The sequence below is a fragment of the Stegostoma tigrinum genome, chromosome 47 (assembly GCF_030684315.1).
Source record: "Stegostoma tigrinum isolate sSteTig4 chromosome 47, sSteTig4.hap1, whole genome shotgun sequence".
Classification (NCBI taxonomy): Eukaryota; Metazoa; Chordata; class Chondrichthyes; order Orectolobiformes; family Stegostomatidae; genus Stegostoma; species Stegostoma tigrinum.
Window position 1 is genome coordinate 5974123 of NC_081400.1, and position 20978 is coordinate 5995100.

General features: G+C 57.2%; 1 protein-coding gene across 1 annotated transcript in view; it reads left to right on the forward strand.

The window, feature by feature from the left end:
* The window catches only part of dcst1 (DC-STAMP domain containing 1), a 97058-nt gene that overhangs the window by 6626 nt on the left and 69454 nt on the right, over positions 1–20978 (forward strand). The window contains exons 2-5 of the mRNA XM_059642982.1: positions 11543–11668; positions 13407–13544; positions 15293–15421; positions 17698–17837. Coding sequence (XP_059498965.1) covers positions 11543–11668; positions 13407–13544; positions 15293–15421; positions 17698–17837 — 533 coding nt within the window. The remainder of the gene's footprint in view (positions 1–11542; positions 11669–13406; positions 13545–15292; positions 15422–17697; positions 17838–20978) is intronic.

Consider the following 20978-nt stretch of genomic DNA (forward strand, 5'->3'; position numbering starts at 1 on the left):
AATTTAGCACGGCCAATCCACCCAAACCCGCACATTCCTGGCCAGTATGGGACAATTTAGTATGGCCAATCCCACCCTAACCCGCACATCCCTGGGCACTGCGGGACAATTTAACACGGCCAATCCCACCCGAAACCGCACATCCCTGGGCACGACGGGACAATTTAGCACGACCAATCCCACCCTAACCCACACATCCCTGGGCACTACGGGGCAATTTAGCACGGCCAATCCACCCTAACCCGCACATCCCTGGTCACTACGGGACAATTTAGCACGGCCAATCCACCCGAACCAGCACATCTCTGGGCACTACGGGACAATTTAGCACGGCCAATCCACCCTAACCCGCACATCCCTGGGCACTACGGGACAATTTAGCACGGCCAATCCCACACTTAGCCGCACATCCCTGTGCACAACGGGACAATTTAGCACGGCCAATCCACCCTAACCCCCACATCCCTGGGCACTATGGGACAATTTAGCACGGCCAATCCACCCTATCCCGCACATCCCTGGGCACTATGGGACAATTTAGCACAGCCAATCAACCCTAACCCACACATCCCTGGGCACTACGGGACAATTTAGCACGGCCAATCTACCCTAACCCGCTCATCCCTGGGCACTACGGGACAATTTAGCACAGCCAATCCCACCCTAACCCGCACATCCCTGGGCACGAGGGGACAATTTAGCACGGCCAATCCACCCTAACCCGCACATCCCTGGGCACTACGGGAGAATTTAGCACGGCCAATCCCACCCTAACCCGCACATCCCTGGGCACTACGGGACAATTTATCATGGCCAACCCACCCGAACCCACACATCCTTGGGCACTACGGGACAATTTAGCACGGCCAATCCACCCTAACCCGCACCTCCCTGGGCACTACGGGACAATTTAGCACGGCCAATCCACCCGAACCCACACATCCCTGGGCACTACGGGACAATTTAGCACGGCCAATCCACCCTAACCCACACATCCCTGGGCACTACGGGACAATTTAGCACGGCCAATCTCACCCTAACCCGCACATCCCTGGGCACTACGGGACAATTTAGCACAGCCAATCCCACCCTAAGCCGCACATCCCTGGGCACTACGGGACAATTTAGCACGGCCAATCCCACCCGAACCCGCACATCCCTGGGCACTACGGGACAATTTAGCACGGCCAATCCACCCTAACCCACACATCCCTGGGTACTACGGGACAATTTAGCATGGCCAACCCACCCTAACCCGCACTTCCCTGGGCACTACGGGACAATTTAGCACGGCCAACCCACCCTAACACGCACATCCCTGGGCACTACAGGACAATTTAGCACAGCCACTCCACCCTAACCCGCACATCCCAGGGCACTACGGGACAATTTTGCACAGCCAATCTCACCCTAACCCGCACATCCCTGTGCTCTACGGGACAATTTAGCACGGCCAATCCACCCTAACCCACACATCCCTGGGTACTACGGGACAATTTAGCATGGCCAACCCACCATAACCCGCACTTCCCTGGGCACTACGGGACAATTTAGCACGGCCAACCCACCCTAACACGCACATCCCTGGGCACTACAGGACAATTTAGCACAGCCACTCCACCCTAACCCGCACATCCCTGGGCACTACGGGACAATTTTGCACAGCCAATCCCACCCTAACCCGCACATCCCTGTGCACTACGGGACAATTTAGCACGGCCAATCACACCCAAACCCGCACATCCCTGGGCACTACGGGACACTTTAGCACGGCCAATCCACCCTGACCCACACATCCCTGGGCACTACGGGACAATTTAGCACGGCCAATCCACCGTAACCCGCACATCCCTGGGCACTACGGGACAATTTAGCACGGCCAATCCCACCCTAACCCGCACATCCCTGGGCACTACGGGACAATTTAGCACAGCCAATCCCACCCTAAGGCGCACATCCCTGGGCACTACGGGACAATTTAGCACGGCCAATCCCACCCGAACCCGCACATCCCTGGGCACTATGGGACAATTTAGCACGGCCAGTCCACCCTAACCCGCACATCCCTGGGCACTACGGGGCAATTCAGCACGGCCAATCCACCCTAACCCACACATCCTTGGGCACTACGGGACAATTTAGCACGGCCAATCCACCCTAACCCGCACATCCCTGGGCACTACGGGACAATTTAGCACGGCCAATCCCACCCTAACCCGCACATCCCTGTGCACTACGGGACAATTTAGCACGGCCAATCACACCCAAACCCGCACATCCCTGGGCACTACGGGACACTTTAGCACGGCCAATCCACCCTGACCCACACATCCCTGGGCACTACGGGACAATTTAGCACGGCCAATCCACCGTAACCCGCACATCCCTGGGCACTACGGGACAATTTAGCACGGCCAATCCCACCCTAACCCGCACATCCCTGGGCACTACGGGACAATTTAGCACAGCCAATCCCACCCTAAGGCGCACATCCCTGTGCACTACGGGACAATTTAGCACGGCCAATCCCACCCGAACCCGCACATCCCTGGGCACTATGGGACAATTTAGCACGGCCAGTCCACCCTAACCCGCACATCCCTGGGCACTACGGGGCAATTCAGCACGGCCAATCCACCCTAACCCACACATCCTTGGGCACTACGGGACAATTTAGCACGGCCAATCCACCCTAACCCGCGCATCCCTGGGCACTACGGGACAATTTAGCACGGCCAATCCACCCTAACCTGCACATCCCTGGGCACTACGGGACAATTTAGCACGGCCAGTCCCACTAGAACCCACACATTCCTGGCCACTACGGGACAATTTAGCACGGCCAATCCACCCAAACCCGCACATTCCTGGCCAGTATGGGACAATTTAGTATGGCCAATCCCACCCTAACCCGCACATCCCTGGGCACTGCGGGACAATTTAACACGGCCAATCCCACCCGAAACCGCACATCCCTGGGCACGACGGGACAATTTAGCACGACCAATCCCACCCTAACCCACACATCCCTGGGCACTACGGGGCAATTTAGCACGGCCAATCCACCCTAACCCGCACATCCCTGGTCACTACGGGACAATTTAGCACGGCCAATCCACCCGAACCAGCACATCTCTGGGCACTACGGGACAATTTAGCACGGCCAATCCACCCTAACCCGCACATCCCTGGGCACTACGGGACAATTTAGCACGGCCAATCCCACACTTAGCCGCACATCCCTGTGCACAACGGGACAATTTAGCACGGCCAATCCACCCTAACCCCCACATCCCTGGGCACTATGGGACAATTTAGCACGGCCAATCCACCCTATCCCGCACATCCCTGGGCACTATGGGACAATTTAGCACAGCCAATCAACCCTAACCCACACATCCCTGGGCACTACGGGACAATTTAGCACGGCCAATCTACCCTAACCCGCTCATCCCTGGGCACTACGGGACAATTTAGCACAGCCAATCTACCCTAACCCGCTCATCCCTGGGCACTACGGGACAATTTAGCACAGCCAATCCCACCCTAACCCGCACATCCCTGGGCACGAGGGGACAATTTAGCACGGCCAATCCACCCTAACCCGCACATCCCTGGGCACTACGGGAGAATTTAGCACGGCCAATCCCACCCTAACCCGCACATCCCTGGGCACTACGGGACAATTTATCATGGCCAACCCACCCGAACCCACACATCCTTGGGCACTACGGGACAATTTAGCACGGCCAATCCACCCTAACCCGCACATCCCTGGGCACTACGGGACAATTTAGCACGGCCAATCCACCCGAACCCACACATCCCTGGGCACTACGGGACAATTTAGCACGGCCAATCCACCCTAACCCACACATCCCTGGGCACTACGGGACAATTTAGCACGGCCAATCTCACCCTAACCCGCACATCCCTGGGCACTACGGGACAATTTAGCACAGCCAATCCCACCCTAAGCCGCACATCCCTGGGCACTACGGGACAATTTAGCACGGCCAATCCCACCCGAACCCGCACATCCCTGGGCACTACGGGACAATTTAGCACGGCCAATCCACCCTAACCCACACATCCCTGGGTACTACGGGACAATTTAGCATGGCCAACCCACCCTAACCCGCACTTCCCTGGGCACTACGGGACAATTTAGCACGGCCAACCCACCCTAACACGCACATCCCTGGGCACTACAGGACAATTTAGCACAGCCACTCCACCCTAACCCGCACATCCCAGGGCACTACGGGACAATTTTGCACAGCCAATCTCACCCTAACCCGCACATCCCTGTGCTCTACGGGGCGATTTAGCACGGCCAATCACACCCGAACCCGCACATCCCTGGGCACTACGGGACAATTTAGCACGGTCAATCCACCCTAACCCATACATCCCTGGGCACTACGGGACAATTTAGCACGGCCAATCCCACCCTAACACGCACATCCCTGGGCACTACGGGACAATTTAGCACAGCCAATCCACCCGAACCCACACATCCCTGGGCACGACGGGACAATTTAGCACGGCCAATCCACCGTAACCCGCACATCCCTGGGCACTACGGGACAATTTAGCACGACCAATCCCACCCTAACCCGCACATCCCTGGGCACTACGGGACAATTTAGCACGGCCAATCCACCCAAACCCGCACATTCCTGCCACTATGGGACAATTTAGCACAGCCAATCCCACTCTAACCCGCACTTCCCTGGGCACTACGGGACAATTTAGCACGGCCAATCCACCCTAACCCGCACATCCCTGGGCACTACGGGACAATTTAGGACGGCCAATCCCACCCTAACCCGCACATCCCTGGGCACTACGGGACAATTTAGCACGGCCATTCCACCCTAACCCGCACATCCCTGGGCACTACGGGACAATTTTACACAGCCAATCCCACCCTAACCCGCACATCCCTGTGCACTACGGGACAATTTAGCACGGCCAATCACACCCGAACCCGCACATCCCTGGGCACTGCGGGACTATTTAGCGCGGCCAATCCACCCTAACCCACACATCCCTGGGCACTACGGGACAATTTAGCACGGTCAATCCACCCTAACCCATACATCCCTGGGCACTACGGGACAATTTAGCACGGCCAATCCCACCCTAACACGCACATCCCTGGGCACTACGGGACAATTTAGCACGGCCAATCCACCCGAACCCACACATCCCTGGGCACTACGGGACAATTTAGCACGGCCAATCCACCGTAACCCGCACATCCCGGGGCACTACAGGACAATTTAGCACGGCCAATCCACCCTAACCCACACATCCCTGGGCACTACGGGACAATTTAGCACGGCCAATCTCACCCTAACCCGCACATCCCTGGGCACTACGGGACAATTTAGCACGGCCACTCCACCCTAACCCGCACATCCCTGGGCACTACGGGACAATTTAGCACGGCCAATCCACCCTAACCCACACATCCCTGGGCACTACGGGATAATTTAGCATGGCCAATCCCACCCTAAGCCGCACATCCCTGTGCACTACGGGACAATTCAGCACGGCCAATCCACCCTAACCCGCACATCCCTGGGCACTACGGGACAATTTAGCACGGCCAATCCACCCTAACCCGCACATCCCTGGGCACTACGGGACAATTTAGCACGGCCAATCCACCCTAACCCACACATCCTTGGGCACTACGGGACAATTTAGCACGGCCAATCCACCGTAACCCGCACATCCCTGGGCACTACGGGACAATTTAGCACGGCCAAGCCACCCTAACCCACACATCCCTGGGCACTATGGGACAATTTAGCACGGCCAATCCACACTAACCCGCACATCCCTGGGCACTACGGGACAATTTAGCACGGCCAATCCCACCCTAACCCGCACATCCCTGGGTCCTACGGGACAATTTAGCACGGCCAACCCACCCTAACCCGCACATCCCTGGGCACTATGGGACAATTTATCACGGCCACTCCACCCTAACCCGCACATCCCTGGGCACTACGGGACAATTTAGCACGGCCAATCCACCCTAACCCGCACATCCCTGACACTATGGGACAATTTAGCACGGCCAATCCACCCTAACCCACACATCCCTGGGCACTACGGGACAATTTAGCACGGCCAATCCACCCTAACCCACGCATCCCTGGGCACTACGGGACAATTTAGCACGGCCAATCCACTCTAACCCGCACATCCCTGGGCACTACGGGACAATTTAGCACGGCCAATCCACCCTAATCCACACATCCCTGGGCACTACGGGGCAATTTAACACGGCCAATCCACCCTAACCCACACATCCCTGGGCACTACGGGACAATTTAGCACGGCCAATCCACCCTAACCCGCACATCCCTGGGCACTACGGGACAATTTAGCATGGCCAACTCACCCTAACCTGCACATCCCTGGGCATTACGGGACAATTTAGCACGTCCAATCCCCCCTAACCCACACATCCCTGGGCACTACGGGACAATTTACTACGGCCAATCCCACCCTAACCCACACATCCCTGGGCACTATGGGACAATTTACCACAGCCAATCCACCCTAACCCGCACATCCCTGGGCACTACGGGACAATTTAGCATGGCCAACTCACCCTAACCCGCACATCCCTGCGCACTACGGGACAATTTAGCACGGCCAATCCACCCTAACCCGCACATCCCTGGGCACTACGGGACAATTTACCACGGCCAATCCCACCCTAACCCACACATCCCTGGGTGCTACGGGACAATTTAGCACGGCCAATCCACCCTAACCCGCACATCCCTGGGCACTACGGGACAATTTAGCACGGCCAATCCACCCTAACCCGCACATCCCTGGGCACTACAGGACAATTTAGCACAGCCAATCCACCCTAACCCGCACATCCCTGGGCACTACGGAACAATTTAGCACGGCCAATCCACCCTAACCCGCACATCCCTGGGCACTACGGGACAATTTAGCATGGCCAACTCACCCTAACCCGCACATCCCTGCGCACTACGGGACAATTTAGCACGGCCAATCCACCCTAACCCGCACATCCCTGGGCACTACGGGACAATTTAGCACGGCCAATCCCACCCTAACCCGCACATCCCTGGGTACTACGGGACAATTTAGCACGGCCAATCCACCCTCACCCACACATCCCTGGACACTACGGGACAATTTAGCACGGCCAATCCACCCTAACCCGCACATCCCTGGGCACTACGGGACAATTTAGCACAGCCAATCCACTCTAACCCGCACATCCCTGGGCACTACGGGGCAATTTAACACGGCCAATCCCCCCTAACCCGCACATCCCTGGGCACTACGGGACAATTTAGCACGGCCAATCCACCCTAACCCGCACATCCCTGGGCGCTACGGGACAATTTAGCACAGCCAATCCACCCTAACCCACACATCCCTGGGCACTACGGGACAATTTAGCACGGCCAATCCACCCTAACCCGCACATCCCTGGGCACTACGGGGCAATTTAACACGGCCAATCCACCCTAACCCACACATCCCTGGGCACTACGGGACAATTTATCACGGCCAATCCATCCTAACCTGCACATCCCTGGGCACTATGGGACAATTTAGCACGGCCAATCCACCCTAACCCTCACATCCCTGGGCACTACGGGACAATTTAGCACGGCCAATCCACCCTAACCCACCTATCTTTGGACAGTGGCGGAGCACCCGGAGGAAACCGACGTTTACGCAGGGAGAATGTGCCAACTGCACACAGTTGCCTGAGGGTGGAATGGAACCTGGGTCCCAGTGCCAACCTGCCAGGCTACCTATTCCACATGGTGTGCCGTGTCAAGCGTACAGCATGGGCAGGGGCGTAGTGGGATGTTTCTCAGCATTGATTGCAGTGGCTTTGTCAGACTCGAGCAAGCTATTGATGTCGGGGAATATGCCCGGGATTCCAAGGTTGCGTTGGCTGCTTTCCTGGGGAAGCTTGAAGTGTAGACCGAGCTTGAAGTGTAGATGGAAGAAGGAGGTGGGGGTGAGGGCGGGCCTGGTTTGCTCACAACCCTCTGTAATCTCTCGCCGCCTTGGGCAGAGCAGTTGGCGTGCCAAGTCGTGAACCTGGGACGCGAAGAAAAACACCCGGCCGGAGTCCCTGGGGAACCTGCTGAATTTCCTTAGCCTCCTGGGGATGTGGAGATGCTGCACTGCTGGGTCTGCAGAGAGCCAGGGACGTTGGTCTCACACACACACACTCTCTCTCTCTTAAGGTGCCACCTGGTGGCCCCTTCCTTATACTGCAGTGGTGCCCGTAATTCCCTGATGAGACTGCCAACCATTCTCTGTTTCCCAATAGCCAGGAGGGGAGCCTGGACTGGGAATCTTAGCAGATGCCCTCCCCTGACCCCAGGGACATCTGCATTTTTGGGTGAGATGATCTTTCAAGAGGGTGGGTCGAATTTTCTGTGCAAAGAGGTGGGAGGTAAACGATGGCAGAGTGATCTGTTATTTCCAATTACACGGCACAGGAAACAGACCCTTCGGCCCAACTTTTCCGTGCTGACCCAGATATCCTAAACTGATCCATGTAGAGATAGTGGGGACTGTAGATGCTGGAGAATTGGAGATAACAATTCAGAAATCACAAGAAGGGACGCAACCCGAAACGTCAGCCTCCCTGCTCCTCTGATGCTGCTTGGCCTGCTGTGTCCATCCAGCTCTACACCTTGTTATCTCTGGTTTTCTTGCTGCACTGTTTATCAAATCGCTCTGGGAGATTAGTTTCATATCTACCTGTAGTAGATGGTGCGATTTGAAATCTATAGAGGAGAGAGGGATAAAAGCTGGAATTAAAAGCCGAATGGTGACAAAACTCAATTAAAATTACACGGCACAGGAAACAGACCCTTCGGCCCAACTTTTCCGTGCTGACCCAGATATCCTAAACTGATCCAGTCCCATTTGCCAGCATTTGGCCCCCTCTCCCTCTAACCCCTTCCTATCCATGTCCCCACCCCGATGCCTTTAAATGCTGTAACTGTACCAGCCCCCACCCACTTCCTCCTTCCATACACGCACCACCCTCTGTGTGAAAAAGTTACCCCTCAGGTCCCTTTCCCCTCTCACCTTAAACATATGCCCCTCTAGTTTTGGACTCCCCCCACCCCTGGGGGAAAAGACCTTGTCTATCCCCCCTACCCATGCCCCTTATGGTTTTATAAACCTGTATAAGGTTTCCCCACAGCCTCCGACGCTCCGGGGAAAACAGCCCCAGCCTCTCCCTGTAGCTCAAACCCTCCAACATCCCTGTAAATCTTTCCTGACCCTTTCACAACATCCTTCCTGTAGCAGGGAGACCGGGATTGAACGCAGTATTCCCAAAGTGGCCCTAACCAATGTCCTGTACAGCCCCAACATGACCCTCTCAGCTCCCTCTACTCAACGCACTGACCCATAAAGGGAAGCGTACCGAACACCTTCCTCACCGCCCTGTCTACCTGCAACTCCACTTTCAGGGAGCTCCGTACCTGCCCCTGGGATGGCCCATAAAAGCTGGCCCAGCCCTCAGCCGGTAAATAAATTCAAACAGGTCGATAACCGCACACTGAATCAGGCAGCAAAAAGTTTTCAGAGATTAACAAGGCTTTTAGTGCGAATGCACAGGTTTAGCGCAAACATCAGTTTCCACATCTCCGTATTCTGGTTCCTCCTGGGGAGAAGGGGCCCAAACTCCTGTTTATTTTTCCGACAAAACAGCCCAGTTAAGGTGATAACTGATGTAAAACCTGCGGCAGTAAGGAAGAAATTGAAATGGTTTTGGAGGGAGCATTGTCCCGATGGCAGCCCCTGTGAAGGATGACCATAAATGTAACGGTGAGAGAGGGCACATAGCCAGCAACTTCATTGCTTCAACATACTCCCAAACCTGCATTTTCCCAGGTAGCAACGATCCTCTTAGGAGCGGGCACACTCACAGGGCCAGTGCTGAGGGAGCGGGCACTGTCTGAGGGTCAGTGCTGAGGGAGCGGGCGCTGTTGGAGAGTCAGTGTTGAGGGAGTGGGCGCTGTCAGAGGGGCAGCGCTGAGGGAGTGGGCACTGTCGGAGGGTCAGTGCTGAGGGAGCTGGCACTGTCGGAGGGTCAGTGCTGAGGGAGCGGGCACTGTCGGAGGGGCAGCGCTGAGGGAGCGGGCACTGTCGGAGGGTCAGTGCTGAGGGAGCGGGCGCTGTCGGAGGGTCAGCGCTGAGGGAGCGGGCACTGTCGGAGGGTCAGCGCTGAGGGAGCGGGCGCTGTTGGAGGGTCAGTGCTGAGGGAGTGGGTGCTGTCAGAGGATCAGCGCTGATGGAACGGGCGCTGTCAGAGGGTCAGCGCTGAAGGAGTGGGTGCTGTCAGAGGATCAGCGCTGAGGGAGCGGGCACTGTCGGAGGGTCAGTGCTGAGGGAGCGGGCGCTGTCGGAGGGTCAGCGCTGAGGGAGTGGGTGCGGTCAGAGGATCAGCGCTGAGGGACCGGGCACTGTCAGAGGGTCAGTGCTGAGGGAGCAGGCACTGTCATAGGGTTAGCGCTCATGGAACAAGCACTATAGGATGGTCAGTGCTGAGGGATTGGGCACTGCCAGAGGGCCAGTGCTGAGGGAGGGGTGCTGTTGGCAACATAGCCTGGGTGGAGAGAAAGAGCCGAGTGAATTTTTCCAGTCCCGTGACCCTGCTGTTGAGCTCTCCATTTGAAACGTTGAATGATTTGCTGTCTTCTAGCACTGACGCTGCTGGACCTGCTGAGCTTCTCCTGACTTTCTCGTGGATTCCAGTGCATGCAAAATTTTCGCTCATTACCCCCTCAGTTTGATTTGTTAGTACAATTGTCACATGTCCCGAGATACAGTGGAAAGCATTGTTTTGCTAGCCAGACAAATCCTACCTGACATAAATGCTTCAGGGTGGAACAGAATACAGTGTTACAGCTGCAGAGAAAGGCCAACTCTGATACTTGAGAGGTCATGTTTATCAGCCTGATAACAGCGAGGAAGAAACTGTTCTGAAATCTGTTGGTGCGTCTTTTCCAACTTGGGTATGTTTTGCCCAACGGAAGTGTGTATAAGTGGGGTGGGAGGGGAATTTGATGGTGTAGGTCATTTTGCCGAGGAGAATGTAGATGGAACTAGCAGAAGGAAGGCAGGTTGGACTGGGCTGTGTTCGCATCTCTCTGTGGCATCTAGGGAAGGAGGAGTGGGGTACCAAGCTAGTGCTGCTATATGGGGCATCTGTCAAAATTGGCATGAATCCTTTTCTGGGCATGCAGAAGTTCCTCAGCCTCCTGATAAGTTGGCATTCTTTCTTGGCACTCCCTTTTGCATGGGTGGGCCAGGGCGTATTGTCAGTGCCACAGGGCTGGCTATAAAATGGGACCCTGTCCTCCACTGTCCCTGGGAGGGGGTTTGTTCGCGTCTGAAAGGGGGTAATATTTCCGACAGGGGTGTGAAGAGGGTACATCACAAGCTTGGCCTGGTTTGAGCATCAAATGTTTCTTCATTTCTCACGCAGCAATAAAACGCCTCTTCACCTACTGCTGCCCATCCCTCGTCGTGGACTTCCTCTGGAGTGATCCGTCACAATTCCGGATATCGAAGTTTTTCATTGGCTATGGAATGGGAGCGATATTTGGAATCGGTGCGTGGCTCTCGACCCTCCTACAATGCCCACTCCCTCAGCGCTGATCCTCCAACAGCACCCGCTCCCTCAGCGCTGACCCTCCGACAGCGCCCATTCCCTCAGCGCTGACCCACCAACAGCACCCGCTCTCTCAGCACTGACCCTCCGACAGCGCCCGCTTCCTCAGCACTGACCCTCCAACAGTGCCCGCTCCCTCAGTACTGACCCTCCGACAGCGCCCGCTCTCTCAGCACTGACCCTCCGACAGCGCCCGCTCCCTCAGCGCTGACCCACCAACAGCACCCGCTCCCTCAGCACTGACCCTCCGACAGTGCCCGCTCCCTCAGCGCTGACCCTCCGACAGCGCCCATTCCCTCAGCGCTGACCCACCAACAGCACCCGCTCTCTCAGCACTGACCCTCCGACAGCGCCCGCTTCCTCAGCACTGACCCTCCAACAGTGCCCGCTCCCTCAGTACTGACCCTCCGACAGCGCCCGCTCTCTCAGCACTGACCCTCCGACAGCGCCCGCTCCCTCAGCGCTGACCCACCAACAGCACCCGCTCCCTCAGCACTGACCCTCCGACAGTGCCCGCTCCCTCAGCGCTGACCCACCAACAGCACCCGCTCCCTCAGCACTGACCCACCAACAGCGCCCGCTCCCTCAGCACTGACCCTCCGACAGCGCCCACTCCCTCAGCGCTGACGCTCCGACAGCGCCCGCTCCCTCAGCACTGACCCTCCGACAGCGCCCGCTCTCTCAGCACTGACCCTCCGACAGCGCCCGCTCCCTCAGCGCTGACCCTCCGACAGCGCCCGCTTCCTCAGCGCTGACGCTCCGACAGCGCCCGCTTCCTCAGCACTGACCCTCCGACAGTGCCCGCTTCCTCAGCACTGACCCTCCAACAGTGCCCGCTCCCTCAGCACTGACCCTCCGACAGTGCCCGCTTCCTCAGCACTGACCCTCCAACAGTGCCCGCTCCCTCAGCACTGACCCTCCGACAGCACCCACTCCCTCAGCACTGACCCTCCGACAGCGCCCGCTCCCTCAGCACTGACCCTCCGACAGCGCCCGCTCCCTCAGCACTGACCCTCCGACAGCGCCCGCTTCCTCAGCACTGACCCTCCAACAGTGCCCGCTTCCTCAGCACTGACCCTCCGACAGTGCCCGCTTCCTCAGCACTGACCCTCTGACAGCACCCACTCCCTCAGCACTGACCCTCCGACAGTGCCCGCTCCCTCAGCACTGACCCTCCGACAGCGCCCGCTCCCTCAGCACTGACCCTCCAACAGTGCCCGCTTCCTCAGCACTGACCCTCCGACAGTGCCCGCTTCCTCAGCACTGACCCTCCAACAGTGCCCGCTTCCTCAGCACTGACCCTCCGACAGCGCCCGCTTCCTCAGCACTGACCCTCCAACAGTGCCCGCTCCCTCAGTACTGACCCTCTGACAGCACCCACTCCCTCAGCACTGACCCTCCGACAGCGCCCGCTTCCTCAGCACTGACCCTCCGACAGCGCCCGCTCCCTCAGCACTGACCCTCCGACAGCGCCCGCTTCCTCAGCACTGACCCTCCGACAGTGCCCGCTCCCCTCAGCCCTGACCCTCCGACAGCGCCTGCTCCCTGAGCCCTGACCCTCCAATGCTGCCCGCTCCGTCGGCACTGACCCTCTGACAGCACCCGTTCCCTCAGCACTGACCCTCCGCCAGTGCCCACTCCCTCAGCACTGACCCTCCAACCACGTCCACTCCCTCAGGAGTCATTGAGCTATCTGCTGAAGATTACCAATATCACACTGGAATACAAATATGTTTTGCAGTGTTTTACTTCATTATGGTGGATAAACTGGACCTTTATGAAGACCACAAGCTCTACATTCTCTACGGAATGTCATGTGAGTCCCATCGAGGCACCCTTACTCTGTATCTAACCCCGTGCTGTCCCTGTCCTGGGAGTGTTTGATGGTGGGTGGACAGTGTAGAGGGAGTTTTACTCTGTATCTAGCCCCGTGCTGTCCCTGTCCCTGGGAGTGTTTGATGGGGGGGTGGACAGTGTAGAGGGAGCTTTACTCTGTATCTAGCCCCGTGCTGCCCCTGTCCGTGGGAGTGTTTGATGGTGGGGTGGACAGTGTAGAGGGAGCTTTACTCTGTATCTAGCCCCGTGCTGTCCCTGTCCCTGGGAGTGTTTGATGGGGGGGAGCAGTGTAGAGGGAGCTTTACGCTGTATCTAACCCCGTGCTGTCCTGTGCAATAAATGATCGGTTATTGAAGTTACAAACTGTGTATTCGTTGCGTGGGGCGACCTCAGTCTATCAGGTAGGCATCAGTGCTCCAATAAAACCTGGTTTTGCTTTCTGTGCCCATGGGCCTGAAACTCAGGTGAAAGGGGGAATCTTTGCCCCTGGATTTTCACGTTGATAATGTCCTGACCACTTTAAGAGCCAAGCTCATCTTCCAGGGTTTTTCCGAAAGTGATGTAGCTAACTTGCCCCACCATCGACAAGGCACAAGGCAGGAGTGTGAGGGAATACCCAATCCCTCCCCACCCCGACTTGCTCCTGGTTGGGGGCAGTTCCGACAACATTGAGTCTCGGAGCTGGGGATGTCACGTTGAGGTTGTACAGGGACGTGGATGAGGCCTCTTCTGGAGCACGGTCTCCCGTTCTGGTCTCCCTGTTACAGGAAGGATATGACTAAACTGGTGAGGGTTCGGTAGAGATTTACCAGGAAGTTCCCGGGTGCAGAGGGTTTATGCTGCAGGGAGAGGCTGGGGCTGTTTTCCCTGGAGCGTCGGACGCTGAGGGGGGGACCTTATAGCGGCTTATAAACCCATGAGGGTCATGGGTAGGGGGGATAGACAAGGACTTTTCCCCCAGGGGTAGGGGAAGCCCAAAACTAGAGGGGCATAGGTTTAAGGTGAGAGGGGAAAGGGACCTGAGGGGTAACTTTTTCACACAGAGGGTGGTGCGTGTATGGAAGGAGGAATTGGGTGGGGGCTGGTACAGTCACAGCATTTAAAAGGCATCAGGATGGGGACACGGATAGGAAGGGCTGAGAGGGATAGGGGGCTGAATGCTGGCAAATGAGACCAGGTTAATATAATGTGTGAAAAAGTTACCCCTCAGGTCCCTTTCCCCTCTCACCTTAAACCTATGCCCCTCTAGTTTTGGACTCCCCCTACCCCGGGGGAAAAGACCCTGTCTATCCCCCCTACCCATGCCCCTCATGGGTTTATAAACCTCTATAAGGTCCCCCCCTCAGCCTCCGACGCTCCGGGGAAAACAGCCCCAGCCTCTCCCTGTAGCTCAAACCCTCCGACATCCCTGTAAATCTTTCCTGACCCTTTCACAACATCCTTCCTGTAGCAGGGAGACCGGGATTGAATGCAGTATTCCCAAAGTGGCCCTAACCAATGTCCTGTACAGCCCCAACATGACCCTCCCAACTCCCTCTACTCAACGCACTGACCCATAAAGGGAAGCGTACCGAACACCTTCCTCACTGCCCTGTCTACCTGCAACTCCACTTTCAGGGAGCTCTGTACCTGCCCCCCCCCCCCAAGGTCTCTCTGTTTGGAACCCTTTCTCAAAGCGTTAGATTGTGAGGGAGTTAATGAGATTTTCTTGCTGTCTCCCTTTGCCAGGCTTGATGGGTTTAGGGTGGAGTCTCTCGGTCCATTATCGCTGTGCCATTATGCTAATGGTGCCCCACCTGCTGGGGAGCAGAGGCCGAGGGATCCTCCTGATGTTACTAATGGCCATTGTTACAGAAGGTCAGTGCTGGGGGAGCGGGCACTGTCGGGGGGTCAGCGCTGAGGGAGCGGGCACTGTCGGGGGGTCAGTGCTGAGGGAGCGGGCACTGTCGGAGGGTCAGTGCTGAGGGAGCGGGCACTGTCGGAGGGTCAGTGCTGAGGGAGCGGGCGCTGTCGGAGGGTCAGTGCTGAGGGAGCGGGCTCTGTCAGAGGGTCAGTGCTGAGGGAGCGGGCGCTGTCGGAGGGTCAGTGCTGAGGGAGCGGGCACTGTCAGAGGGTCAGTGCTGAGGGAGCGGGCACTGTCAGAGGGTCAGTGCCGAGGGAGCGGGCACTGTCAGAGGGTCAGTGCTGAGGGAGCGGGCACTGTTGGAGGGTCAGTGCTGAGGGAGCGGGCACTGTCAGAGGGTCAGTGCCGAGGGAGCGGGCACTGTCAGAGGGTCAGTGCTGAGGGAGCGGGCGCTGTCGGAGGGTCAGCGCTGAGGGAGCGGGTGCTGTCGGAGGGTCAGTGCTGAGGGAGCGGGCGCTGTCAGAGGCTCAGTGCTGAGGGAGCGGGCACTGTCAGAGGGTCAGTGCCGAGGGAGCGGGCACTGTCAGAGGGTCAGTGCTGAGGGAGCGGGCACTGTTGGAGGGTCAGTGCAGAGGGAGCGGGCACTGTCGGAGGGTCAGTGCTGAGGGAGCGGGCTCTGTCAGAGGGTCAGTGCTGAGGGAGCGGGCGCTGTCGGAGGGTCAGTGCTGAGGGAGCGGGCACTGTCAGAGGGTCAGTGCCGAGGGAGCGGGCACTGTCAGAGGGTCAGTGCTGAGGGAGCGGGCACTGTTGGAGGGTCAGTGCTGAGGGAGCGGGCACTGTCAGAGGGTCAGTGCCGAGGGAGCGGGCACTGTCAGAGGGTCAGTGCTGAGGGAGCGGGCGCTGTCGGAGGGTCAGCGCTGAGGGAGCGGGTGCTGTCGGAGGGTCAGTGCTGAGGGAGCGGGCGCTGTCAGAGGCTCAGTGCTGAAGGAGCGGGCACTGTCAGAGGGTCAGTGCCGAGGGAGCGGGCACTGTCAGAGGGTCAGTGCTGAGGGAGCGGGCGCTGTCGGAGGGTCAGTGCTGAGGGAGCGGGCGCTGTCGGAGGGTCAGTGCTGAGGGAGCGGGCGCTGTCGGAGGGTCAGTGCTGAGGGAGCGGGCACTGTCAGAGGGTCAGTGCTGAGGGAGCGGGCACTGTCAGAGGGTCAGTGCCGAGGGAGCGGGCACTGTCAGAGGGTCAGTGCTGAGGGAGCGGGCGCTGTTGGAGGGTCAGTGCTGAGGGAGCGGGCACTGTCAGAGGGTCAGTGCCGAGGGAGCGGGCACTGTCAGAGGGTCAGTGCTGAGGGAGCGGGCGCTGTCGGAGGGTCAGCGCTGAGGGAGCGGGTGCTGTCGGAGGGTCAGTGCTGAGGGAGCGGGCGCTGTCAGAGGCTCAGTGCTGAAGGAGCGGGCACTGTCAGAGGGTCAGTGCCGAGGGAGCGGGCACTGTCAGAGGGTCAGTGCTGAGGGAGCGGGCGCTGTCGGAGGGTCAGTGCTGAGGGAGCGGGCGCTGTCGGAGGGTCAGTGCTGAGGGAGCGGGCGCTGTCGGAGGGTCAGTGCTGAGGGAGCGGGCGCTGTCAGAGGGTCAGCGCTGAGGGAGCGGGCGCTGTCGGAGGGTCAGCGCTGAGGGAGCGGGCACTGTCCGAGGGTCAGCGCTGAGGGAGCGGGCACTGTCCGAGGGTCAGCGCTGAGGGAGCGGGCACTGTCGGAGGGTCAGTGCTGAGGGAGCGGGCGCTGTCGGAGGGTCAGTGCTGAGGGAGCGGGCGCTGTCGGAGGGTCAGCGCTGAGGGAGCGGGCACTGTCCGAGGGTCAGCGCTGAGGGAGCGGGCACTGTCCGAGGGTCAGCGCTGAGGGAGCGGGCACTGTCGGAGGGTCAGCGCTGAGGGAGCGGGCACTGTCGGAGGGTCAGCGCTGAGGGAGCGGGCGCTGTCCGAGGGTCAGCGCTGAGGGAGCAGAGTCATCACTTCGCTATGTACCAGCATTCACCCCTTGCCTGACATGGTTGACCGCCTTTATCAGGAGATACCATGGGATCTTACTGCCCACACGTAGGTGAGAAATCCCTTCCACACCCCCGTCCCTTCACTGCCTGCGAGGTTTCTGGTGGTGTCCCGTGGCACTAGTGGAAGGCAGGATGTCTCCTTTCCTTCCTTGAGGGTCCTCGATTTACCAATGTCACTGCCCGTCCACAACCTCGTGGCACCTCTGACCACACAGTTAAACCCAGTGTCCGTAGAGTGACCTCTCTTCTCCTCTGTAGGGCCTGTCTTCAACATTCAGAGGAATATTGAAGTTGTCGGTGAATCTGTGGGCTGTACCATCGAGTTGCAGATCAACCACACCAAGACGCTCTGGAAACTGATGCTGAATCCTTTGAGACAGATCATTCGCAACATGAAGGTATGGGAGGAGGTGCCAGGTCGGGTCTGACCCTCCAAGCACATGCCTGCTCCCTCCTCCTCTCTCTCTTTCTCTCTCTCTCTCTCTCTCTCTCTCTCCCCCCACCCCTCCACCCCCTTCCTCTTCTCTCCCTGCCTCCCCTCACTATCCACCATTTGGACCCAGCTTCTCATCCTCCCCACCCCTGCTGAAAAATCTCTCCATCTCAGCCTTCAATACCTCTGCGGGACAGAATTCCTCAGATTGCATTCCCCTTGGAGGGAGGAGAAGTTCCTCTCCCATCTGCGCCTTCGACATGTGACCCCCCCTTCGACATGTGACCCCCCCCCCACGCCCACCTTTCCACCCCAGCCTTATTTGGAAATGATGCCCCTCTGGTCCTGGACTCTCTCCACATCTCTCCCTCCGTCCATGTCCCCCTAAGAATCTTCACTAGTCCCTGATCCTCCTAAACTCCAGGCCCCAACTTACTCAACATTTCCCTGGTAAGATCCCATCCCCGGTATCAGCAGAGTGATCCTTCTCTGAGCTGCCTCCAGTGCTCAATCTATCATTTCTTGGATACGAGGCCCCTAAAACTCTTCACACTGCTCCAGCACTGGTCTGACTCGAACCTTGTATAATTTTAGCAAAACCTCCTGACTTTTATACTCAATTCCATTCAAAATAAATGCCAGGGGATGCCATCCCCCTACACCCACCCTGAACTTAGGGATACCGGCTTTCTGTAATTCCTTAAATCCCTCTGTGTTGTAGCTTTCTGTAGGCTGTCACCATTGAACTAATATCGAGCTTCTCCATTCATCCTGCCAAAGTTCACCATCTCACCTTCCACCACAGTACATCCCATTGGCCTCACTCCTGCTCTCTTGCTCATCCCATCTATAATCCCCTTCTCACCCAGCAATTTTTCCCTAGATTTCAACCTCCCACCTTCCACAGCCTTCTTCCACACTATCTCTCTCTCTCCCACCCCGTCTCTCTCTCTCTCACTGCTTCTCCAATCCAGCCATCCCCTTTTGCCTCCGTCATTCCTCCTTCCCTGCCAATCTCCCGACTCCTGGCTCCATGAACTCTCCACATGCCCCTTCTATCTGTTCGCCATTTCCTCTCTCTCTCTCTCTCCCTCTCTCTCTTTCTTTCTCTCTGTCTCTTCTCCCTCCTGTCTATCTCTCTCTTTCCAGCTCTCTTTCTGTCTCCCCCTCCCTCTTTCAGATCTCTCTCTACTCCCTCTCTTTCCATCCACCCATCTCTCTCTACTCCAGCTCTCCCCCCTCTCTCCTCAAGCTGTCTCTCACTCCACCTTCTCCCTCCACCAGCTTTCTCTCCCCCTCTCTCTCCCCTCTAGCACTCCCCCCGCACCTCTCTCCTCCAGTTCCCCTCCTCTCTCCCCCTCTCTCCCTCTGTCTCTGTCTCTCTCCCCCTCCTCTCGCTCTCCAGCTCTCTCTCTCACTTCAGCTCTCTCTCTTTTGCGTCTCTCTCTAGCTCTCCCTCTCTTTCCCTCCCTCCCTCTCTCTCTTTCCTACTGTCTCTCCTCCTAACTCTCTTTCCATCTCACATCCATCCCCCTTTGTCTCTCATAGAACATAGAACATAGAACAGTACAGCACAGAACAGGCCCTTCAGCCCACAATGTTGTGCCGACCATTGATCCTCATGTATGCACCCTCAAATTTCTGTGACCATATGCATGTCCAGCAGTCTCTTAAATGACCCCAATGACCTTGCTTCCACAACTGCTGCTGGCAACGCATTCCATGCTCTCACAACTCTCTGTGTAAAGAACCCGCCTCTGACATCCCCTCTATACTTTCCACCAACCAGCTTAAAACTATGACCCCTCGTGCTAGCCATTTCTGCCCTGGGAAATAGTCTCTGGCTATCAACTCTATCTATGCCTCTCATTATCTTGTATACCTCAATTAGGTCCCCTCTCCTCCTCCTTTTCTCCAATGAAAAGAGACCGAGCTCAGTCAACCTCTCTTCATAAGATAAGCCCTCCAGTCCAGGCAGCATCCTGGTAAACCTCCTCTGAGCCCTCTCCAAAGCATCCACATCTTTCCTATAATAGGGCGCCCAGAACTGGACGCAGTATTCCAAGTGCGGTCTAACCAAAGTTTTATAGAGCTGCAACAAGATCTCACGACTCTTCAACTCAATCCCCCTGTTAATGAAAGCCAAAACACCATATGCTTTCTTAACAACCCTGTACACTTGGGTGGCCATTTTAAGGGATCTATGTATCTGCACACCAAGATCCCTCTGTTCCTCCACGCTGCCAAGAATCCTATCCTTAATCCTGTACTCAGCTTTCAAATTCGACCTTCCAAAATGCATCACCTCGCATTTATCCAGGTTGAACTCCATCTGCCACCTCTCAGCCCATCTCTGCATCCTGTCAATGTCCCGCTGCAGCCTACAACAGCCCTCTATACTGTCAACGACACCTCCGACCTTTGTGTCGTCTGCAAACTTGCTGACCCATCCTTCAATCCCCTCATCCAAGTCATTAATAAAAATTACAAACAGTAGAGGCCCAAGGACAGAGCCCTGTGGAACCCCACTCACCACTGACTTCCGTTTCTCTCTATCCCTATCTCTCACTCCTCCAACTCTCTTTCTCTCTCCTCCATCTATCTTCTCTCCCCTCTCTCCAGCTTTCTCTCTCTCTACCTCTCTCTCCATCTATCTCTCTGTCAGTGTTTCCCACTCTCTCTTTCTGTCGTCCCACACTCTCTCTCTTTCCCACACCCTAGCTCTCCTCCAGAGCTATCCCTCTCTCTCTTTCTCTCATCTAGCACCTCCCTCTAATTCTCTCTGTCTCTACCTCTCTCTCCCTCCTTCGCGCTCCCTCTCTCTCTCCTCCAGCTGACTCTCTCTCCCCCTCCTCCAGCTCTTTCTCCCTCCTCCAGCTCTTCCTCCCTCCTGCAGCACTCTCTCCCTCCTCCAGCTCTCTCTCTCTCTCCTGCTGCTCTTCCTCCATCCTCCAGCTCTCTCTCTCCCTCCTCCAGCTCTCTCTCTCCCTCCTGCTGCTGTCCCTCCCTCCTCCAGCTCTCTCTCTCTCCCCCTCCTCCAGCTCTCTCCTTCCCTCCTCCAGCACTCTCTCTGTCCTCCAGCTGTCTCCTTCCTTCCTCCAGCTCT